This window comes from Sorex fumeus, unplaced genomic scaffold, assembly GCF_029834395.1.
Source record: "Sorex fumeus unplaced genomic scaffold, SorFum_2.1 ptg000151l, whole genome shotgun sequence".
NCBI lineage: Eukaryota > Metazoa > Chordata > Mammalia > Eulipotyphla > Soricidae > Sorex > Sorex fumeus.
Genome location: NW_026606208.1, coordinates 357,843 through 382,515, shown reverse-complemented (window position 1 = coordinate 382,515; position 24,673 = coordinate 357,843). Strand labels below are relative to the sequence as shown.

Genomic DNA, 24,673 nt, shown 5'->3' with positions numbered 1-24,673 from the left:
CAACGGGAGGGCCTTTACTTTACTTTACTTTACTTTACATGTCGGGGACTATGCTGTTGGCTGGACATCAGGAGTCTGGACCCTGCGGTGTGGGGCAACGGGACCCAGTCACTGGTGCTCATGCAACTCAAGAATCCACAAAAGGAAACCGTCTTTCCTGGTGAACCGTTTATTTATTTGGCCAAGACCCAAAAAAAAAAAAAAAAAGCTTCGTGTTGTTTCCTTTTTATACAGAAAGTGAAACCTTTCGAATATATTAGTTATTCTCTTTCACCACAGAATTCAGCTCCACCTGGCTCGCGAAACTGCTGCTTCTCCTCTCAGGATTCGCGTTTCAGTAACACGTAGGCACCCATCACTGCCAGCAGGGCGTACTGCAGGGAGAGACAGCAGAGAGATTCATGGAGGGAGACGCTCCGAGCTGAATCCTGACCTGTGTTTGGGGGTGTCACCAGTACCAGACTGGGAATGGGACAAACAGATGCCCCGGTCCACATACCCCTGCCCCCAATGCCCACCCTCTTCCCAATCAGCTGTCGAATACCACTGCTGGGCCCTGGGAGCTGGGGAAGGGCTCACCCGCCTGGGTTTCTCTGGGTTCTTGCAAGGGCTTATATAAAAAAAAAAGTCATCTCTGGTTACCAAGCGATGGTACAGCAGGGAGGGCACTTGCTTGGCACACAGCTGACCTGGGACTGATTCCCGGCATCCCATAGGGTTCCCCCAAGCACTGCCAGGAGTAACAGTGTTCCTGAGTGCAGAGCCAGGAGCAACCCCTGAGCATCTCTGGGTGTGACCCAAAGACAAAACAACAACAACACAAAAGACGCCTTTTATGCAGAAGTCAGGAAGGGGGAGCAGCACTGGCTTTACTGCCTGAGAGAGAGAGAGAGAGAGAGAGAGAGAGACAGAGGGAGATAGAGAGACAGAGAGACACAGAGAGAGACAGAGGGACAGAGCGAGACAGAGAGAGTGAGAGACACAGAAACAGAGAGACAGAGAGGGACAGAGAGAGACAGAGACAGAGAGAGACAGAGATAGAGAGAAAAAGATGGAGACAGAGAGACAGAGATAGACAGAGACAGACAGAGACAGAGAGACAGAGAGACAGAGACAGACAGACAGAATCAGAGAGACAGAGATAGACAGAGACAGAGAGAGTGTGTGTGTGTGTGTGTGTTTAAGGGTTCCACAGTATTTTTTTAAAAAGCAACAAATACACAGGAGTCACTTTAGAACACACACGTATTTTACGTGTTGTCCATCTAAATGATGTTCATTTGCAGTCAAGTCTAAGTTCTAAACAGAGGGTACCGTTGCCCCTATAGGTGTAAAAGCTCCCACATCTACGTTTAAGCAGACACACGTGAATCCCTACCTTGAATTTTGGGTAGTCATTCATGATGATGGTGACCATGCCGACGTAAGGTAAAAACCTAAATGGTGGGATAAAACAGCAGAAATATCAAAACGGTGAGGAGTGGACAGCAGTGCAGCCCAGGGCAGCCAATAAACCTCCCGAGAGAATAGCACTGATTGGGACTGCACCCCCACCCCTCCGCCTCCAGGCTCTGATGAGGACCAGGAGCTCGTCAGAACCTGACCTGTCTTCTAATTGCTGCATTCACAGGGGAATTAAAATAACCGGGCGAGCCACTTGTATGAACCGGAGTGAGCAGCTTTTGTGGACGCCTTCCTAATTTTTTTTTTTTTTTGTGGCCAACAGCTTTTATGATGAGGCACACTTTTAAAGGAGGCACACCGGGCCGTTGGCAGGTCACTGGGAGAGTTCTCATGCTCATTTCACGGTGCTTTTTGGGGTAACAAACGAACTGATTGAGCAGTGGATACAAACGGGAGCCCCTGGCTGACGCCCCCTCGGGACTCTGCTCCCAGAGAGAGGAGACACAATGACCATTCCAGTCTTTCATCAGGGTGACCAAGCCTGAAGTGGCTCTAATGAGAGGGGGAGGAAGAGAGGGTGGCAGCCTCCAGCGCTGGGGAACACACCGGAACACACCGTCCTTCCAACTCTGCTTCCACAAAACCTCTTCCCAGAGGGCCTGACAGGTGCTTAAGCCGGGGGCCCTCAACACGGACTGAAGGTCTACCCCAGAGAAGACTTTTTTTGTTTGTTTGTTTTTGGGTCAGACCCGGAGATGCACAAGGGTGGTTACTCCTGGCTCTGCCCTCAGGAATTATTCCTGGCCATGCTTGGGGGACCATATGGGATGCCAGGGATGGAACCCAGGTCAGCCAGAGGACCCTAATTTTGATCCTGAGCAATGGTTATGGTTCACCACAATGAACCGCTGTTACACATAATCTACTTGCAGTCGGGGTTAGACCTTGGGCCCCGGGTCCCGCCTTCTGGCATACACACAGCAGCTACCGTCACGGTGCCTTCTCCCCCGCACCAGCCTCCACAGTGCTCAGTGGAGTCCTGGCTGCTCAGACCGTCAGCTTAAGCCACCATGCTCACCCTCGGGCGCGGCCCACCACGTCCTTCTTCTCCAGCCAGTTCTGGCCTTCCTTGTACAGGCCTCTGTCGTCCACTTCGTTATTGTCTCCTTTCGTCAGAAACTTGATGTCGCCGTTATCTCTGGAAAGAAACACAGTGTCCCTTTGACATGGCTTTCTGCCCAGCACCATCCAGCCAGTGTTCGTTAAGGAACGCGGGGGCGGGAAGCCAAGATCGAGGGAGCTCTCTTGCTTTGAGTGGGTTCCCCACGGACACGCATGCGGCCAAGAGCACAGGCTAACGGCAGCCCTGGAAACGCTCAACTTTCTACCAACGGCCAGTGCGTTCCCAGAAACAAGTGACGGGCAGACACACTGAACGGTGTTTCAGTGGCCCTGTGTGGACTATGCAGTATTAAAGGGTTATGGAGCTTTTATAAAGACGGTCTTCTTGGCAAACCCGTGGGAAGAAACACATTTTGATCATTTGGTAAAATATTTTTAAAAGAGAGAAGAAAAGTGCCTGCCATAGAAGCAGGCAGGGGTAGGCGTGGTGGGAGGGAAAGTGGGGACATTGTGGGTGGGAAATGTGCACTGAGGAAGGGACAAGTGCTGAAACATTGTATCACTGAAACCCGATCATAGGCAACTTTGTAACTGTGTATCTCATGGTGATTCAATTTAAAAAATTAATAAATAAGCCCCCCAAAATAATATTTTTTTAATCCACCAAGATTTTTAACCACATCCAAAGCAGCACTGGCCTACAGCTGTGGTTCTGAGGAAAATTCAGGGGACAAAAACCTGGGTCACAAAAACAGTAGAAATGAGGGCCAGAAAGACCGGTCCATGGTTGGAAGGATGCCACACGGTTGGGGTGACGTGGGGAGAGGGTGGTTAGGATAGAGAGGGGACCGCTATGACAATGATAATGGAAGTGATCACTCTGGACAAGTCCTGAGTGCTGAAGGGACATGCCTGGATAACCTTTGAGTACCTGTACTGCAAAGTACAATGGCCAAAAGAGGGGGTTGTGGGAGGGAGGGAGGGATTGAAGTAGGGAGGGAGGGAGGGAGGGAAGGAGGGAGGGAGGGAGGGAGGGAGAGAGAGAGAAGTGACTGCCATAGGTAGTGTGGGTGGGTAGCGGGAGGGAACTAGGGACACTGGTGGGGGGAAATGTATCCTAGTGAATGTATACTGGCTGCCTGAACACTGTATGACTAAAACCCAATATGAACAACTTTGTAACTGTCTAGGTCATCTCAGGATTTACAGAACTCCAGGTCGTTATTATCTGAGTTTAGCCAATGGCTCATTTTTTGGATGGTGCTGGGTCCAGGGGCAATGGAAACACTGTGACTGAGCGTATTTCTGGTCAGGAAGTTAATGAGCACATCTTGCTCCCCTCCCCCCCTCCCCTCCCCCCACAGTCTCTTAACCTCTTAAAGGAAACTAGACTACGCTCTCAGGTCAGGGTGCAGTGAAGCGAGTATCTGAAGCTGCAGCCTCTGGGGGAACACCTGCCAGCAGTCAACGGGATGGCGCCTCCACTAGAGGAAGGTGCAAATAATTAGACAGACGCACACAAATTCTCCACTATTTGAAAAACCCAGGTCTCCATAATACTTCAGTTTCAATCCCTAACTCCTAGAGTCAAAAGTGCTTCAAGAGATCAAGCCAGGATAGGTGAGCTTCTACTACGGGCTGTGTTCTCTGCCAGGAACCTGACATAGCGGAACGAAGTCATGCTTCCGGGACAAGTCACCACTGGCACTGACAGACAGGAAACGATGTCTGCCAGGTGGGGTGGGGGGGGCGTGCAGAGGGAGAGTGGGGGGCAGAGGAGCCCCATCCCAGGGCTGCACGTGCCCTGGAGAAGCAGAGGAGTCCGGCGGGGCAGACACTTGTGAACACGTGGAGCCCGGGTGCGTCTCAGAAAAAAAAAAATCAATCCCGTCTCAGAATAACCCTCCACGACAAGGGGATTTGATTTTCCTTTAAGGCTCTTCCACACGATGGACAGGCGCGGTACTAGACTCCCTCTCTGTGCGGGGGAAGCAAGTCAGAGCTCCAGTGCTTCTGCGAACTTGCCCTCCCCTAAGGCACCGCGGGGTGCTGCTGGCTCCCGTGGGTGGAGGGGTGGGGAGGGAGGTGGAACCTCCTTACTTTTCGTGGACCTTGATCACTCTGTGCACAATGGGGATGTCTCGTCCTTCCACCTTGAACACAACAATCTCGCCCGCGCGGATGGGGTCTTCCCGGAAGTTGGTGAGGAACAGGAGGTCCCCTCTGTGGAAGGCTGGCTCCATGCTGCCGCTGGGAAGATACAAGGGGCACAGGCCTGACACCATCAGGATCACCCACAGAGGCAATCCCCTTCAACACCCCTCCCCCCCGCAAGAGGCAAGCCCGGGGGGCTGCCTGCTGGAGTAGCCAAGAGGCTCACAGACGTGAGAAGGACAGCCCCCCAGAGCGGCCCCACCGCGGCCTAACCCAGGGAGAGGGAACCCAGACTGACACGGGCGCTGAGCTCCGTCTGGAATCCACAGGCACTATTTTCACTGGGAAGAAGGCAGACTCCTAAAGCTGGTTATTGAATTTCATGGCAAAATTGTCACACCCCGTCATTTGGTCCCAAAATTGGTTTAGAAGGTTTCGCCATGCAACCGTCACGTGGCACAGACTTCTGGGCCGGGCACCACTTAAACAGTAGATGGAGCAGAAACGCATTTCCCAGCAGCAAACGGATGTGCATTTGCCTCTCAAGCACTGCAAACCCCGGGCCTGGGATTCCGTGCAGAGTCTGCACATAAATAAACCCTTTGCAGACATGAGTGGATGCTGAGCTAAGAGGCATAGGGGTGACTAAAAGTTGGGATTTCGAGTGGCAGCGATAGCGCAGCGGTAAGGGAGCTTGCCTTGGGCAGAGTGGACCTCGGATCCATCCCTGGCACCACATATGGTCCCCCGAACCCACCAGGGGTGATCCCTGGGACAAGAGCCAGGATTGAGCCCTGAGCACTGTCAGTTGTGCCCCCCCAAAAAAAAAACATAGAAGCAAGCAAACCCAAAAGAGCTGGAACCTTATACTGCCCAGAAACCATCATCAAAAGCTTCAAAAAGATTTCTGAAAGCTTTGGAACGTCAGATGCAGTCGAAGGATCTGAGGGGGACTGCCCTGGCTCAGTGACACAGTGGACAACACACGGCAACAACAACACCCAAAACACAGACGCTTCAAGCGCAGGTCAGGCCCTCCGAGCCCGCCCTCCGCAGCTCTGGGACTTGTGTCCAGTCACCTTTCTCTCGAGGGTTGGAGGGCACACCCAGCAGTGCTCAGGGAGCCACAAGCAGTGTCAGGGTTCGAGCCATGTACAGGGGAAGTGCCTTGGGCCCTGTGCCAGCTCCCAGGCCCCTCCCGCCCTCTTCTGACAACAAAGCACTAACATGCTCCTTCGTTATGCCCTCATCCCGAGATGGCACAGCACCGCTGCCCCGGCCGTCAGAGGGAGGACCAGAGTCCACCAAGGAGATGCCCGCTGTGCCTCGGGGCCAATGTAGGGGTGCAACCAGCAATGAGGGAGAGCGGCAATTCCTCACCCCAGCTCAGGCAGGAGGGGTGAAGGGGATGAATGCACTCCGAGAGGAGCAAAGGAAGTCTCGGCACTAAACTGAGGCATGCCTGTCGGTGGGGGAAGAGAGATCTCGGGGAGAGATGTGCCCTAACTAAGCACAGGGCTGAGGCCTTGCATTCAACCAGTCAACTTCAACCCCGGCAATGGAGGGGGACCGCAGGCCTCTGCCAGGAGTAAGCCCTGGGCACAGACGTATGTGGTCTGACCCCCAAAACAAAAACAACAAAACACCCCCCCCAAAATAGAATCCAGAGGCAAGGAGATAGGACGGTGGTTAGGGCACATCCCCGGGATATGCCAGACCAGGGCTTGATTCCACATGCCCCGCTGCCCTCCCAGGCATGGCGGGATATAGCCCCAAGGACTCCCGAAGTCCACCCCAAACATATACGTCATCAAGTCAGAGAGACAGGATTGGTCTATGGTGTGGGGCGCTGGCCTTGCACGCTGCCCACCCGAAGCCATCCCCAGCACCAACCATGATCCTGAGCAAAGCCAGGAGTGACCCTTGAGCACAGAGTCAGAAGGAAGCCGTGAGAACCACTGGGCAGGGCCCAAACCCACCCACCCCCACCAGGTAAGAATCAGTAAGGCCCTTCAAGACTGCGCCCAAGCTGGGCTCTGGGCTGGTTTCAGTAATTTCCAAGCACCTCGAGTATGGCAACCTCCTCCCACCGCCCCCCCCCCCCCCAGGCCACATACCCATTAAAAAAAAAAAGATGCAAACTAACAGGAGTCAGCTGTAAAAGAATAATATCACTGCTCTACAAATAAGTATCAATACCATATTGCTGTTCGTTCTAGAAACAGATGCCATTGGGCTATGCTAGCACTCAACAGGGATGAATGGAGACGTTACTGGCACCCGCTCCAGTAAATCGATGAATGACAGGGATCAAGTGATCAAGTGACCATATTGCTAAACTGTTACCATGCAGGGATTTAAAGAATTACTTTGTTTTTTGTTTTCTCTGGGCCACACACCCTGTGATGCTCTGGGTGACTCCCAGCTCTGTACTATCACTCCAGGCCCTAAAAATTTACTTAAAAACAGGAAAGCAAAGGGTGGAGAAGAAAAGCAGAGACTCTGGTGGAGGGTGTGGTGCTGGGACGTTTTAGCATGAAACGCTGCTGTTATTGGTATTGCAAATGATGGTGCCTGTCACTGTCACGGTACTCCTGTTGTTCATCGATTTGCTCGAGCAGGCCCAGTAACGTCTCCATTGTGACAATTGTTACTGTGTCTGGCATATCGAATATGTCACGGGGAGCTTGCCAGGCTTTGCCGTGCGGGCGAGATACTCTCAGTAGCTTGCCAGAAGGAATCGAACCCAGGTCGGCTTGGTCGGCCGTGTGCAAGGCAAACGCCCTACCCGCTGTGCTATAGCTCCAGCCCAATAGTACCTAAAGTAAAAATTAAAACAAAAACAAAAAAAGTAGGGTAGCACCAGACAGCCTCCCCACCAGCAGTGGATGAGAGTTCCCTTTACAGCACATCCCCGCCAGCACAGATGATTCCTATTTTTGACATGTGCCATTCTCTCTGGTGTGGGATGGTCTCTCATTATCCTCTTGATTTGGATTTCCTGACGATGAGTGATGTTTGGAGGATGGAGAAGGAAAGAAAAACGGGGGGGGGGGGGTGGGAGAAGAGAGTGGGAAGCAACGGGCGAGCAGATGCCAGGGCTTCGATTACACCCGTGACGGGGGTGAGAGGCATAGCGGGTTATCCCAAACACAGACTCCACAACACTGAGAACACGAGATCTAAGGGCAGCCACTGGAACTTTGTCATGTGCCTGTCAAGATGACGGGTGGGGGCGGGGGGAGGGGGAGGGGCGGGGAGGGAATCTGGGAACACTGGGGGAGGGAAGTTGACACTGGTGGTGGGATTGTAGCACTGTCCTCCCATTGTTCATCGATTTGCTCCAGCGGGCCCAGTAACATCTCCATTGTGACACTTGTTGTTACTGTGTTTGGCAACATCTCCATTGTGAGACTTGTTGTTACTGTGTTTGGCATATCAAATACGTCACAGGGAGCTTGCCAGGCTTTGCTGTGCAGGAGATTGAATGCTGAAATCATGTATGGCTGAAATGCAACTATCAGTAACTCTGGAAGTCACAGTTCTTTAATCACACACACACACACACACACACACACACGCACACACGCACGCACACACACGAAAAAAATAAATTTAAAAAAAATTGCTGCCCAAAAAATTGCTCTGGAGTGGATGCCCGTAAAGTCCCAGATGCCTTCTGAGGACCATACAGGTTCCTCAGGGAGCCTACAGGGTGCAACACAGACGCCCAGACACAAGCACGAGGGTGGGCAGCTCGGCTCGGGCCGGGCTGGGACCTACCTCAGCACCACCACGATGGGGCTCTCGCTGCCCGTGAGCACGATCAGGCCCTTCCAGATCATCAGCGCGGACGACACGATCATGGCAAAGTTCAGAACCTGGTAATAGAGCTGACGAAGAGGCAGGGTGAGAGGGCAGCGGGGCTCGCAGGGGCTGTTCCTATGGGGGGCTCTCAGGGGGGTGGCTGGCCTTGCGGGTACGGGGCCCTGGGTTCGCTCCCTGGCACTGCAAAACAGAAACCTTTTCCCCTAAGAGAGTGACGGCCAGCTGGGCCGGCGGCTGCTTGGCTGTCTCCTGTTTTGTTTGTTTTGGGGGGGTCACATCTGGTGATGCTCAGGGGTTACACCTGACTCTGCCTCAGGAATGATTCCTGGCAGTGCTCAGGGTTACCATATGGGATGCTGGGGATCGAACCTGGGGCGGCCACATGCAAGGCAAGTGCCCTGGCCACTGCACTATGGCTACTGCTGCTGTCTCTTAGCTTCGGGCTGCCCTCACTTCCTTCCTGGGCTTTCAGCCGGAGGAAGCATCTGCTCCCCTCCCCTGCCCGCGGCTGTAAGCGTGTTTCTGCATGAGTGTGACCAGACACGCTGGGTCCCCCCTCACTACCCACTGGCTCACCCAACACCCTTTCCAGAAGGCCCCAGTAAAATGAGTCTGGGGTCCCGGGTTTTTGAACAAGACGGTTTTGCTCAATGACCCCGGTGTAACTGGAAGTGAGCCAGAACACAGGGCTCTCGGAGGACCGGATGCAGTGGACAGGACAGTTTGGGGGGGCGAGGGACATGACCCAAAGGACTGAAGCACAGGCCTGGTCCAATCCCCAGCACTACACGGTCCCCTTGAGCACCCCAGGACGGACGCCAGGACAGACCCCCAGCTCCAAGCGGGGAGTAGCAGGAGCGGGCCCCTAACAAAGAGGAGACAGATGAATTCAATGCCAGGTTAAGCACCCGTTCTTCTAGTGCTCAAAGCCGAGTATACTCTGGCTTGGGAAAGGCACGAGGAGACACAGCAGCAGGTCCGTGACCCTACCCATGGGCCGTGACGGCGGCCACACGCCAGAAGCATCCGGAGCCTTTGTACAGAACACACCCGCAGTCCAGCATGGTCGGGCAGCGGCCAGCCGGGACCCAGAAACAGCTTCCCCCAGTGTCCACACGGGGGCTGAGACCACACCACACTCAGGGTCGCCCACCTCAGTGTTCCCACGGGCTCCTTCCGGCAAACATCTGCTTAGAGCTGCCACCCTGGGTGCCTCCTTCCCACCCGGCCCACTGTCCCTCAGCACCTCCAGTTTCCCCGGGCCCCTGGGACACCCCGAGACTGCTCCTCCCCACCACTTTCTTCCCCTCCACCAAAACCCCAACACTGCCACAGGCCCATCAGGGGGACTATAATACTCCTCATACTGAGACTCTGACACTGAGACCCCAATACAGAGACCCTCGACACTGAGACCCCAATACTGAGACCCCAGTACTGAGACCCCCGACACTGAGACCCTAATACTGAGACCCCGGACACTGAGACCCCAATACTGAGACCCCAACACTGAGACCCCTGACACTGAGATCTCAACACTGAGACCCCCCGACACTGAGATCCCAATACTGAGACCCCCCGACACTGAGACCCCAATACTGAGACCCCCGACAATGAGATCCCAATACTGAGACCCCAATACTGAGACCCCCAACACTGAGATCCCAATACTGAGGCCCTAATACTGAGACCCCCGACACTGGGACCCCGACACTGAGGCCCCCACTGCCTCCTGGCAGTTGCATGTGGCTGTGTCCGAGAAGCCTGGCATGAACCTCACCTGCCCTCCACCCTGAGCTCAGGCATCCTGGGGTCCACTGTGCCCGACTCCTCTACGTCCCCTCTCCGCTCCAGCTCAGCAGGGTCCCCGCCCCTATCCGTGCTCACTTTCCAGGCCTCCCGGCCGCCTGCCCCCTCGCCAGAAGCACCGAGACTACTCTGGGTCCAGTAATTCCGACTCCCAGAATTCCAAATTCCCACTTGGGAATCAAGGCAGATGGGAAACTGCGACTCAAAGATGGTCCCTGGTCTCTCATCTGAGGACGGTGGTAAGGAAATAGATGCAGCAACAGGGAAATGACTGAGTAAGTGGCGGTCCGTGAGGGCACCATTGAAAACTTCTGCAAAGAACACTGTCACCATTCATCTCTGCTGGAAACCAGCGAGCCCGCGGACCGGCTGGACCATTTCCTTCCACAGGGCTCTAAGGAAGGAGAAAGAATTCTGTCCCCTTATCCCCCTCCCCCACCCCCAGCCTCACGTCCTTCCCAGCTGGATAAAATCAGTCTGGTAACAGAGGGTGTTGCCAACATGAAAACTATTAAAATGTGGACTTGGGGGGGGGGGGGAAGGTGGCTGGAGCAATAGCACAGCGGGGTAGGGTGTTTGCCTTCCACGCGGCTGACCTGGGTTCGATTCCCAGCATCCCATATGGTCCCCTGAGCACCGCCAGGGGTAATTACTGAGTGCAGAGCCAGGAGTAACCCCTGCGCATTGCCGGGTGTGACCCAAAAAGCAAAAAAAAAAAAAAAAAAAAAGTGGACTTGGAGGAGGTGGGTCCGCGCGGGAGAGCCTGACCCCTCCACACCCAGGTGAGGGTCCCTACTAGTACTCCCCTGCAAGACTGTGATTGCTCCTGCTCGCTAACAAGCAATGCAGAACACAGAAAAATAAAGCAGACTTGGAATGATGTGACCAAACGCGAAAGCTGGCCAGCACCGTGTACACCGGCCATACACCCAGCGCTCTGAAAGGGGTTAGAAATGAAACGCAGGTGAGGCCCGGAGACCAGGACAGCAGCAGCTTCACCTCTGGAAGGACGGACGACGGGCTCGTTCTTCTTTCTGCCATTCTCTAGTCTTCCAAATCCCACGACAAGGGGCCCGAGCCCCCGCCTGGCACACAGCCAGCCCAAGTTGCTTCCCTGGCATTCCACGGAGTCCCCAGAGCCACACCAGGAGTGACCCCTGAGCACAGAACCAGGAGGAAGCCCTGAGCACAGTTCCCCTCCAAAATCCCATGATGAGCATGAATTTTTTTTTTAACCTGGCCTGGGGGAGGTGCGTAGAGGTATTTAAAGGAAGTGTGATTTAACAGGAAATAGCAATGAAAATAAGTTTTACAAGTGCGGCAAAACCCTGGAAGCACATTCTGATGGGGCAGTAAGGTTAAAAAAGTCGTTCACGGGCTGGAGAGATAACACGGCGGGTAGGGCATTTGCCTTGCACGCGGCCAATCCAAATTCGATTCCCAGCATCCCTTATGGTCCCCTGAGCACTGCCAAGAAGCAACTCCTGAGTGCAGAGCCAGGAGTAACCCCTGTGCATCACCAGGTGTGACCCCCCCAAAAAAAAGAAAAAAAAAGCAGTTCACTGTCTCCTCCTGGACTACTTCAACAGGTAAAATTGTGCCTTTGGGGTTACTCGGAAGGATATAGTTGGAAGCAAGCGCACAGAGGAAAGGGACTTACATTTTTAAAAGTGAATTAAAGCAGCTGCAAAGATATTTTTCATTATCTATCCGAGTTAAAATGAGAAAATAAGTGACACAGGATTAAAGTGCACACCAGTTTTTTAAGATCCTTGGCAACCCGGTCAATAGCAAATTCTAAGACAGTCATTAAATTCTCAGGGAGTAGGGAATGGAGTGCTAAGTGGTTGGCACTGTCCAACCTTGTGGCTACAATTTGTTCAACTTCTGCCTCTGAAGCCGCTGCTGCTGCTCACATCGGAAAGAGGAAGTTGTTAACGGATGTTCACATTCAAGAACTTCGCTGAGGGCTCCACTTGACTTGGAGAATTTGATGAAGAGATGTTTTCCTTCTGAATTACAGTGCTGACTGGGAAAGCCCCGGGCGGTTTCAAACAGAGGCTGCTATTTTCAGACAGATTTGCAAAGAACCTTCTACCCTCGAGAAAGCAAATCACAAAACCTTGCCTCTGAGCTATTAAAGGCCCGGGCCTACCAACACGTTCCAGGGCATGATTTTCTAAGTTTGAAAAATTCACTGAGGGGAAATAAAATCGATTCCCTGAAAATTGTCCCTTCGAGCAAGACAGAGATTTGCTCAAGAAATGGCCGATTATCCACAAACCTAACAAGCGAACTGATGACAAAACCTCAAGTCTTCACGGGACCTCGCAATCTGAGTCCAGGGCTGAAATCCTGGTATCCAGACTTGTAATTCTGACAGAACTCATGGCAGCCTTTGACTGTTCATCGCTGCCAACCCACCCTGCAGGCCCCACACTGAGCAAGCCCTGTGCGACTCAGAAGTGAGCCCACCCTTTCGCCTCTGCAACAGGAGATGAAATAACCAGTGTCCGAGAGTTTCGAACAAACGTTTCGGGTATTTTGGCTGACAGCAGCAGAAATGCCAATAGCTGCATTTCTTCCTCCCTGCAGAAACAAAGAGCCCTTGTATCTGCATGTGGCTCTTGCCTTAATTAATACTAAGCAGAGGTGGCACAAAAAAAGGACCGCCCCCCACCCTTCCTAAGACTGGGGGAGCATGCGTGCTTGACAAAATGTCACAAGCTGCTCTTTTGGAGGGGAAAGAAAAAGGAAATGAGAGAAAGAACAAAGCTCCTATAATAGATTATATTTGCAATATACTGCATTATAATGTAATATACGTAATACTAGGAGGCAGCAAATTTGAGCTTCTGCATTTTCCTGAGACTGATAAAACAATGCAAATAGCCACAGACAGTCCTGCTCTGGGTGAGGGGGAGTTGACCGATTTTTCCAAATGCAGCTGGTAAAACAGGACGAATACGGTCATCAGAAGACCTTCTCTGATCAGCACCGATTTTAGGAATGTTTTAAAAATCTAACCACTAAGTCTAGATCTTCAAACCAAGTCCTATTTCCCAGGGACGTTCCTCGTGAGCAATATCAGTGCCCAGGGCCCCTTCACTGCTCAAGGCACCCAACTCTCTCACACAGTAGCCTGAGATACTACTTGGGAAGGAAAAACGGTGCCCAGATGCCCACATGAAGAACACCCTGATCCTAACTAGCCAGGGTCGAGCCATGGAAGGTGGTAACTTTTGATCTGGAGAGTCCACCCCATTTCCAAAGACAACCTAGACTTCCTACTTGGAAGGTTCATTTTCTTGACATAATTTAAAGTTACTCAGAGGATGGGCACTGGCTGTGTGTTCGGACCTATTCACATAGGCAGTGAAGTTAGGGTCGTCCTAACTTGCACCTATGTAGAAGCTGAAGCAATCTGCATCTTGCCTGGCGGAGAGGCCTCCGGGGCGATCCCTTCACTCTCTCTTTTCTTATTTTGAAGCGCTCCACTCCCTAGGACCAAAGCAGGCCAAGGAGAAGGGCTGCAGGGAGGAAGTCCAGGGAGGCGACCCCCACCTGGTGCCATGTCCAGGTGCTACCAGACGGTTCAATCTGGGAATAAAGTTCGGGAAGACGTTGGGAAGGGCCTTGGGAACGCGGACCCGGGGTGCCCCCCACCCGATCCCACCCGTGCTCGGACATCCGCGTGGGCTTGCTGGGCGTGGGGAGGGGCAGACACTGGCTCGCATGGGGACACCTGCGGTGGAGGCAATTCCTGGACAGTTCCCACTGCCCTTCCAAGTTCCTTCCTTTCCGCTCAGCCGTGCGGGACTGTCCCCGCTTCCCAGCCGCGATGCTGTCACCCAACGTCCGCGGCCTCCCTCTCCGCCTGCTCCCCCACACCTGGCGCCTGGAGGCCCGGGGACCCCCGTCTCCCTCGCTACCTGCGCCAGGAAGCCCCGGCACGGGCACACTCTTGGGTCTGTGTGTGCCCCTGACACCGGGGGCTCTCCCCGCCGCGCCCCCCGCCCCTCCAGCCCTGCCCAAGGAGCTCCGACTCCCACCCGGTGGCCACAGCCGGTGCCCGCGCCCAGGCGCGCCCCCCGCCCGCCTCCGTTACCTGCCGCTTGTTCATCTTCCTCAGGTCCCCGAAAATGTCCAGGCCCACCGCGGAGAGGTGAGAGCCCGCGGCGCCCGCGCGCGCCATGGCGTGGAGTCTGGGGGGTCCCGGCGGCCCGCGAGCTCCAGATGTCACCGAGTGCTGCCAAGCACCCACCCGGTCCCCGCCCACCAACCCCGCGTCCTTGCGGGCCGCGGGACCGGCGACTCGCTCGGGCGTCTGGGAAGCGTAGTCCGGCAGGTCGGGGCCGCCAGGCTAAAGGGGAGCGGGAAAACTACAACTCCCAGAATGCCACGGGGCGCGGCGCCGTCCAGGGAAGACCCAGGCTGCTCGGGAGGAGAGCGCGGCGGCGGGGCTCCCCCGGCCCTTCCGAGGGAACCTGGGGGGCAGGATATGCTGCATATCCCAGGGGCCACCCTGGGAGAGGGCTCCTGGCGGAGAACCGAGTTCCCAGGACTCTGGGGAGGCGTCAAGAGGACACCTAAAGTTCCCTGCCTTGCACCTAGCCGTGTACCTTCCCTATTGGGTGATCACACGCAGGGTGGGCGGGGCCTCCACGCCGTCCTCGAATTGCAGAGGCGCCCGGTGGTGGGCGGGGCTTGGAAGGGGCGGGACTTTTGAAACCGCTTGTGCGAAGGGCGTAAAAATTGAGTGCGGGAAACCACTCGGAGCCGTGTGCCCGTGGTTGTGTCACCACGGAGACTCATAGAGTGAATAAATAACCTCTAATTCAGGAGGAAACCAGAGGCTCGGAAAGAGTAAATGGCATGGCCAAAGAGTGAGAGTCTGCAGTAGAACGCAACCTTTTAAATCTGCAAATTCTCGGTGACAGCAGCCCGGATCCTGCTTTATCTTCAGCTCTCTCTCTCTCTCTCTGTGCATGACTTCGTTCTTTGTTCACACACCTACGCACTTGAGAAACACCAAGGAAAAGAAACAAACATCTTTGCTGCAATTCTTTTTATTTGGGGAGGTCCCAGCACCCCTTCCGGAAATTAGCATCCTCACTGACTGAACTAGATGGCGCCAGTGAACCAGATTCGTTTCATATACAAAGTGAACTAGGCGTCTGTGTTGCGATGCTACATATATTTTGAAGGTGGAGTTCTCAGCAGTGCTCTTGTTAAAGAATGGAGGGATGACGAGATACAATGGGTCAGGCGCTTACCTGGCACACACGCCCGGGTTTAAACCCCTGCACTACAAGTGTTCCCTCTGAGCCCCGCCAGGAGAGTGATCCTTGAGCACAGACCCAAAAGTAAGCTCTGAGCACAGCTCTGTATGACTCCAAAATAAAAATCTCTACAGCTCAGACAAGGAACTTCCGGACAGAAGGGGCTCCAGCCCCAGTTTTCTCCGATGCTGGGAAGCTGGTCCCGGGGAAACTGACCCCTGGGGTACTGATCCCCTCACTCTGTGACTTTGTTTCACACAAACCTAGCATTTGCTGAGACGGGCTCTGGCCAGAAACGCCCGCGCATCAGGGCTGTGTGTTTGTTCCACAGAACAGGACCCTGGCCGCCCTGGAGGAGGTCATGGCCTCTGGCAGAGGGTCCCAAGTTCCCCCCTGAGCTGAGGTTCTCCTCATCTCCCCAAGATAGAGCTGCTTCTCCTGCCACCCTGGCTCCTCCCCATGGGTGATTGAACCCTGGGGACCCGGAAAGATGCCCAAATATTCACACCTTCCTACAGCTTTTCCCACCGGCCTCCCCTGGAAGATGCAGCACGTTGGCATCTGCAGTCTGGGCGTGGTGCCCCGTAACCAAAGGACAGCCCTGCCCTGGCCATGCCCACGAGGGGGGAGAGGGTAGACAGGCAGCAGCCAGCTCAGAGCTGGCCTTGGCCTTGGTCCCTGGTGGGATATTCACCCCAGTGGACTGAGGGCCCGGTGACTTCCGTATGGCAGATTTCCGGTCATAGAGGAAGTTGGTGGGATTTGTATGTGTGCATATGTGCCTATGTGCATGTATTTCCCCCTAAAACATAACTGGTAGCAGGCTTTAGATTCTTCAGGGTGTTCTGAAGGTCAAGGACAAGTAGGGTGGGAGGGAGTCAGGGAGGGCCTGGCAGTGACCTTCCAGTCATTCCTTCCCTCTGCACACTTGTGACACAGTTTCCTGCACTGGCAGAGCAGTTCCTGCCAAACTGGAAGAGCTATGGTTTTTGTCTCACTCCCGTTCTCAGTGTCAGGCAGCCCTGTCCCTGAGTGTCATGCTGCTCCTGGTGTCACCCTTGCTCACCTTCTCTTGGCTACTGAAGCCGCCACACCTCTGTCTCCCTCACACAAGTGTAAAATCATGCTCCACCCAGGAGATTAGCTTCTCAGCCCTCTCACAGCTTTGAAGTTCATTCTCTTCTCTAGCAAACCTGGTTAACCACTAACAGTGGCTCTAATTGCCAAGGGGAACATCTCAGACTTGTTCATCAGCTGTACACACAGTCAGAGAATCCGGGTCCTGACAAGTTCTAGAATCTTCCAGAGACATCCTTCACTAGCACAGTGCTCCACGGGGCTCTGCACGCCCTCTCGTGGGTTTCACACACCAGAGCTGCATATTCCTAGTCAAGGATCTCCTCCTGGCTTGGCCCCTGAGTGCAGAAGGCAGTTAAGAGTAGTGATTCTTGGGCTGGAGTGACAGCACAGTGGGTAGGGCATTTGCTTTGCACGCACCTACCCAGGTTCAACACCCAGCATCCCATAGGGTCCCCTGAGTAATTTCTGAGTTCACAGCCAGGAGTAAGCCTTGAGCATTACCAGGTGTGATCCAAAAAAATGATTTTTTTGAAAAAGGGTAGTAATTCTGTGAAACATTAGCAGAGTTCTCCACTCAACAACACCCCCTAGTCTTACTGAGACCGGAAACCACCCTTGCAATCAGTTGTCAGAGTTCTTTGGGTGGCAAGCGACAGAGATGGAAGTCAGAGCAGATGAGAGAGAGAGAGAGAGAGAGAGAGAGAGAGAGAGAGAAAGGGAGGGTGTTTGCAGGGAGATGTGGGGAGCTGATTCAGCATTTAGGAGTCTGTGTGTGTGTGTGTGTGTCTGTCTGTCTGTCTGTCTGTCTGTCTGTCTCTCTTTCTCTGCTTCTTTGCCTCTGTCTGTCTCTGCTTCTCCCTCTCCTCTTCCGGGAGCCATAATCTGGCAGACTGTCGCGAAGGTCCACTACCTTGTCAGAAAGGCTGTAGGCCGTGGGGCCCAATGGAGGACTCTCACCGGTCTCTCTGGGAGCTCAGCCTCATGGTGCAGGGAACCAGAACTCATGATCAAAGCCTTCTCTAGAGCTCCCTGGTGAAGGGACTACAGTGGGAGGGGGACTGTTCCCTCAGACAGTAGATTGTCTCCTCAGAAGTGCACCCCACACAGAACCGGGGAATGGACATTACTCTCAGGGTGTCTGCTTTACAGAAGCGAAGTGACGGGTAAGCGACCTGCAGGGTGTAGCCAGGAAAGAGTCCCTTCCAGGCAAGACAGAGCCACAGTGGAAGCAGCCATGTCGTCTCCAGTGCAACCACGGGAGGCCCCGTCAGGATGGCAAGTGCGATCCGGGACAGAGTATCAGCACCACACTCTAGCCCCATCTCTGACCGAGAAACACCATCCTCGCCCGTTTTGCACAGCACAGAGGCGCTGCTGAGCAAGTGCCTGCCTGGAGCTAAGCTCAGGCCCTCAGCGGACCCTACTACAGAGCCATGTCCTGCAGTCCCCTGGCCGTGTGACCTGGCGCCTCTCCTGCCCGTGGGCCGCAGCGGACCGGTGGTTTTCAATCTTTCGATACCCATGCCCCAGTCAGTTGAAGGTCACTGCCATGGACCCGAGGTTTCTGGGGTCTCAGCATAGGCAGAGACTGACCGGAAGTCAGGACACGTCCAGACGCCAGTTAATTGACGTTTCGGCCTGAGCATCAGAGACACAGGACGGGATCAAGGCTAGAAGCCCAAATAGAGCCCAGGAAAGTTTGGAAGAGGCTGGAGGTGTGATAGGAGGGTTCTCTCAGCATTGGCCAACCCAGGTTGACTCCTCACCACCGCGTACTTTCCCGCGAGCCCTGCCTGAGCATAGAGCCAGGAGTAAGGTCTGAGCACTGCAGACTCTGACTAAAAATTCCAACAGGCTTCATCTCATCTCCCTCTTACACCAAAACTGGAGGCAAGAAGGGTCACCTCAGTGACAAGCACTGGCAGAATGGGATATAGGGGGTTCATCCCTCCGCGCCCCGGGTTCCCACGTCTGATGTGCACCTGCTCTTTGCTGGCTGGCTGAGGAACACACTCAACTTCTCTGAGTCCCTTTCCCCCGATTATACATAATAGGGATATTAGTAAATACTTACCTACTTCCAAAGGTTGCTGAACAACCTACTTCAGGGGCTGAAGGGATAGTACACTGGTCAGGGTGCTTGTCATGCACATGGCCAACTTGGGTTTGATCCCTGGCACCCTATATGATCTTCTGTGCTCTGCCACGAGTGATCCCTGAGCACAGAGCCTGGAGCAAGTCCTGAGCACTGCCAGATGTGGCCCCCAAACAAAACAATATAAAACAAACCCATGGTATTTACCATACTTGCTTTGCCAACCACATACACTTGCAAAAAGCAATAAATAATGCTTATTACAAATTAAAAATAAATAAATAAATAAATAAATAAGTAAAGGCCCTCCCGTTGATCGTCGATTTGCTCGAGCAGGCCCAGTAACGTCTCCATTGGAGACTTTGTTGTTACTGTGTCTGGCATATCGAATACTCTCGGTAGCTTGCCGGGCTCTCCGAGAGGGGCGGAGGAATCGAACTCGGGGCGGCCATGTTGGCCGCTTGTAAGGCGAATGCCCTACCGCTGTGCTATCCAGGGCTGGGGCGATAGCACAGCGGGTAGGGCGTTTGCCTTGCACGCAGCCAACATGGCCGACCCGCGTTCGATTCCTCCGCCCCTCTCGGAGAGCCCGGCAAGCTACCGAGAGTATTCGACATGCCAGACACAGTGACAACAAAGTCTCCAATGGAGACGTTACTGGGCCACTCGAGCAAATAAATAAATAAAACCCAAAAATTAAGAATAACCTATTTCCAAAGATTGTCAGAAGGTTTAAGGGAGATCATAAGCACTTTCCTGTAAGTGCTGTAAGCACTTCCCAGCGGAAAAACTGGGGCTCTGGTCAGTGGCTTTGCTCCAAGATTAGGAACCATAATCACTAAAGTTTATAAGTTTGTAACTGTACCTCACACCGTGATTAGAATCGTGTATGTTAGGAATCGTGAAAGTTAGGAATCTCCCTACTGTTCCTCACCGTCTTGTCCTTGAATTCTTTCTCCTGCTAAGGCCAAGGACCTAGGTACGAGGGCCCCAGCCCTGCATCCCTTCATCCCGCTCACAGCCTCCGCAGCTGGGAACCTGCCAGAATCACTCTGTGCCCCGGACTTCCTCCTCCGGGGTGACTCCCGTGCTGCTGGCATCAGCCCCTCCTCCTGGGGGCCGCCCAGGGAGATGCACATCTCAGCTCCCCCGGGCTCCTTGCCCCTCTGTGCTCTTTCAATCCCTCTGAGGAGCAGGCGGCAGGTAACCTTTCCGTAATCTGCAGTGCCATGAAAGGACTCCGCGAAGGACTCTGTGTTTGGGAAGGCTTTAGCGGTGAGTCGACTTTAAAGATTTTCATCAGTCCTCTAGTCCTTTGTGTGCTTTGGGGGCAGAATGAAAGGTCAGTAGCCCAGGAGTTGTTTCTAAGGAATAAACTGGACGGGGCAGAGTGGCAGGCAGAGGCTGCAAGTGCTTCCCGTGGCCCAGGCAGGGGACAGGAGGCGCCCTGTCCCCTCTCATGGAAATCCCGCCCTTGGTCTCATGGCTCTTGCTCCAGGTCCTCACCCTCACTTCCTGTCTCCCTGCTACCATGCTTCTGCCATGAAGTGCTCTTTGCTGGTTCCCAGCCCTGAACTTGCCTCTAATTTATTTTGGAGGGGCGCTGGTGCCCCCCACCGCCAGTGCAAGGGGCTGGGGTGGGATGGAGACATGCCTCTGACCAGCCCCCAGCCACTGCCGAGAAGGACCTGTCATCACTCCCCACCCCACCCCCCACCAGGAACTCGGCTCTCACCCAGGGACACTGAGCTTGGTGCTCATGCATGGCTGTGTCCTGGGGAGAGTCTCACGGTCACTGTCACACCAGACTCTCTGGTACCAGGATGCATGGAGAATGATTCCCTGAGCTGACCATCCTCAGGAAGTCTAGAAGTCTCCAAAATCCAAACCGTTCCTCGCTTCCAAAGGGGTAGCCAGCCATGTGTGCCCATCGATTTGTGATCTCTCTGGGATGCCCCCACATTTAGCTTTTATTTGGGGGTTGGAGGTTTGGGCCACACTTTGTGGTGCTCAGAAACTACTCCTGGGGCTGGAACGACAGTACAGCAGGTAGGGTGCTTGCCTTGCACGCGGATGACCCGAGTTTGATTCCCAGTATCCCAAATAGTCTCCCAAGCACCACCAAGGGTAAGTCCTGAGTGCAGATCCAGGAGTAATCCTGTGCATCGCTGAGTGTGACCCAAAAAGAAAAAAAAAATTGGAAGTCACTTCTGAAGGCGAGTGCCTTAACCCCTGTTCTATCTCTCCGGCCCCCACGGTCAGCTTTGATTGGGGTCCTGGAATCCTTTGAGCAGCTGAAGCTGGCCTAGGAATGCCAGCAAAGCCCAGGGTGTCTCCAAGCCCACAGGGCCTGGCTGGACCCTTTGCCAGAGCAGGAGTGTCTAGCATTTGCTGGAAAGATCCTGGGACTTTGAGGTTGATTCCAATAGGCAACTCCTCAGCTTAACAAGTGAAAAATAAATGATGCATGAGATTCCAGTTCCTCAGAAAGAAGACAGTGGAAATCATTAAAAAGATATCGATTGTTTTCAGCTGGAAAATAACAGATGAATTAGATTAGAAAGAACATATATTTCCAGCGGAATTAAATAGAAACTTTATTCCGGTCCTGATGACATTCTAACTTTCCAAGTCAGCTGCCCACTTAAGAGGAAACCATGAATAAGTATGTCTCTTTGAAACCGTTGTTTTTTTTTTTTCTTTTTTCCCCCTAGAGTTACAATGTTTTCCAGGATCTTTCCTGCTCCCTGGCGGTCATCTGAACATGAGCCGCTAGAGTGTTCCTGGGTGTGAGGAGTGGGGTGTGGGGGCAGCACATTAGTTCTGACCAGAGGGAACCTGAGACATTCCCACATCTCCGAAAAGGCAGTGACAGCCAATGGTTCAGCCCCTGCTCTGTGCAGACAGGCTAAGAGACAGGGTGGGGGTGGGGGTCCTGCTCTTGTTTCCAGACCTGATTGAACAGGGATTTAGAAAGTATAAAGGAAAACAGGTTTATGTTCATGAATAGACAGACAGAGAGAGAAATAGAGACAAGAGAGGCGCCAGAGCGATAGCACAGCGGGTAGGGCGTTTGCCTTGCCTGCAGCCGACCCGGGTTCGATCCCCGGCATCCCATATGGTCCCCCAAGCACCTCCAGGAGAAATTCCTGAATGCAAAGCCAGGAGTAACCCCTGAGCATTGCTGAGTGTGACCCAAAAACAAAACAAAAGAAAAGAAATAGAGACAAGAGAGAGAAATAGAGAGAGATGATAGAAATAGGGATGAGATAGAGATGAGAGAGAGAAATAGAGATGATAGAAATAGGGAGGTGATAGAGATGATAGGGACAGAGATTTGCCCTTCCCCTCTGGTTCCTCCTCCTTTTCCTCCTCCTCCAGCTGCTCCTCCTGTTCCTCCCCCTCTGTCCCCAGCCTATCCTGGGGATCATCCTGCTGGTGTCCCCTCAAAGTCCTGTCACCATCCAGCTGATAGCTCTGTGCCCTGCACTCAGCCCCTGACTCCTCCCTCTGCCTCCGTGTGGCACTAGGGGTCACTTGTGTGTCACATTTCTGTTCCAAGAGGGTCATTTCTCTGCCAGCAGATAGCAACAGGGCAGACCCCTGTGGCACCCAGTATTGGGGTTATCCTTCTGTTCTCAGCGAGATGGTGTTTCCCACACTGCCCGTGGTGGACAATGAAGAGGCCAGCCAGTGTTGCCCAAAGTGGTGACACCCAACCTGGAGGATGCTAGGACAGTCGGGGGCTAGCAGCAGCCTCAGTTCAGTTGCCAGCACTTTCCGTTTCTTGGAACCTTACACCTGCCTTAACTTGGAGAACTTGTGACCGGAGAACAGAGGAAAATAAAAGAAATTTTCTCTGGCTCTCATGAACCAGACTCAGAGTACACATCAAAAGGGTGCATCACTTTCCCACCCCTGAAAAGCAAAGTATGGGCCTGGAGGGACAGTGCAGGGGCGTGAAGCATTTCTTTGCACGCTGATGTTCACAAGTTCGAATCCCTGGGGCCCCACATGGGCTGGCAGGAGCCTGGAAACTCTGCCATCTGTCATCCCACACAGCAGCGACCTTGGTAGCATCGCTGCCGGGTGCATGGGAGCACCACAAAAAGGGGATGCAATCCCTGATGAGCCCCACAACATAAGAGGGTGTGTGGGGTCAAGAAATGCAGCCAGACAATTCAGGGAAGGAATAAAGTGGGGGGGGGGGGGGCTACAAAATAAATGATTTTAAAGGAAGGTATTAGCTTTAAGGGGAAAACTGATGGGGTGGGGGTGGGGGGTGGGGGGCACAGCCACCACCATGCAAACTCCTCTGTCATCCAGCTTTACAGATTCTGACTACATCTCTGAAGAGATGCAGGACAAGCCACCAAAATTCTCAGGGGCACTGTGCTCCTGGCTGAAAAGTCTGGGATGTCCCCAGGAGGGGAGTTGGCCAAGTCCCCACCCTGCCAAAACCCCTGGCAGCCTCACCCCCCCCCATCTCCCCACCCTCACAGCTGCCACATGCCAACAGCCCAGCTCCACTGCTTCACGAGTAATCTCTGCAGAGACACCAAACTAGCAGAATTTCCAGGTACACCGGGTTTCAAGCTGAAAATTCTGAGGTCTTCTCAAGGATGGGGTCAGCCTCCTCCCGTACCCCCGTACTTCTGGAAGCCCTGGCAGCCACACCCACACTGAATAGCCACCACCATGTAAATCCATCCATTGGCCCAGTTCTACAGATCCTGGAGTTCTGAGAGTGTATGGTTACGTGCATAGCCATGTGACACCTCACAACTTCCACGATACTGACAGCCCAGTAGGAGCACACCGAATTAGATGGGCAAGTAGCACAGAAGCCCACTATGTTCAATAATCAACAATAACAGAGAAGGCTCAACTAGCACCAAACAGCTTTATGGACGCTCCAAGACTTAATGACACCATGATGTGATATAATAATTTTCACAAATTTTCTTTGAGGTTGTTTTTCTTTCCGGGGGGAGGGGGGGCTTTGGGCCACACCCTACTTGTGCCCAGAGCTTACTCATTCCTGACTCTGCTCAGGGATCACTCCTGGCAGTGCTCTGGGGACTATATGGGACGCCCAAGATCAAACCCAGGTCAGCCACATGCAAGGCAAGCATCCTACCCACTGTATCGTGCCCCGCCAGCCCTCACAATTTTTCTCTCACCGAAGTATATTTTGATAATTCCATTAGCCATTTAGGTGTAACAAGAAATATAAACTAAATCATTTTGTGCCAGATTAGGGGGCAGGCTTGGGGATGGGTTGGGGAAAGGAGGACATTGGTGGAGGGAAGGTAACAGTGGAGGTGAGATTGGTGCCAGAACATTGATTACACATTATGGACAAACTTTGTAAATGATGGTGTTTAGACAAAGAAAAAAAGAAAGAAAGAAATCAAATAACCACATTTACAAAATAAAAGGAAAGGCATTCACAAGGAAAACACATACAGAGGGACCACAGACCCGGAGACAGCATTTGCACCACAGTTTGCTGACATCTGATCAGTCGTCCAAATATGAAAGAGAGCACTCAGGATAGCAAAGGCAAACAGGGGGAGGAAGGAAGAGCAACGGAGGGAAGGCTCAAAGCCAGTGCTCATGCTGGGCATTGGATGGGGACATGCACGGGGGAGGGGGGAGATCACAATCACCTGGCACTCCTCAGGGACTGACAGGTCAACCATACCCAGTGCTGAGAGGATGTTGAGGACCAGCAACTATTCCCCTCTAATAAGGTGCCAGCTGGCAAAAACGCTTTAGAAAACCATGTGGTGAGGCCCCCAGGGGATGGTTGGGCAGCTAAGGGCATCTGCCTGGTGAGTGTGACGCTGTGGGTTGGGTCCATGGTGCTGCCTCCATGTGCCCCATTGAGGATGTG

At 53.5% G+C, this 24,673-nt stretch overlaps 1 protein-coding gene across 1 annotated transcript; it reads right to left on the bottom strand.

Moving 5' to 3' along the window:
- Window positions 1-205: 205 nt before the first annotated feature.
- SEC11C (SEC11 homolog C, signal peptidase complex subunit) lies at window positions 206-14,610 on the bottom strand. Its single transcript, XM_056106967.1, has 6 exons — window positions 14,426-14,610; window positions 8,464-8,573; window positions 4,627-4,776; window positions 2,483-2,602; window positions 1,379-1,436; window positions 206-374 (listed from the first exon to the last, which is right to left on the bottom strand). Exons 1-6 carry the CDS (start codon window positions 14,510-14,512, stop codon window positions 321-323), a joined length of 579 nt encoding a protein of 192 aa, XP_055962942.1. The 5' UTR covers window positions 14,513-14,610; the 3' UTR covers window positions 206-320.
- Between the last annotated feature and the right edge of the window lie 10,063 nt (window positions 14,611-24,673).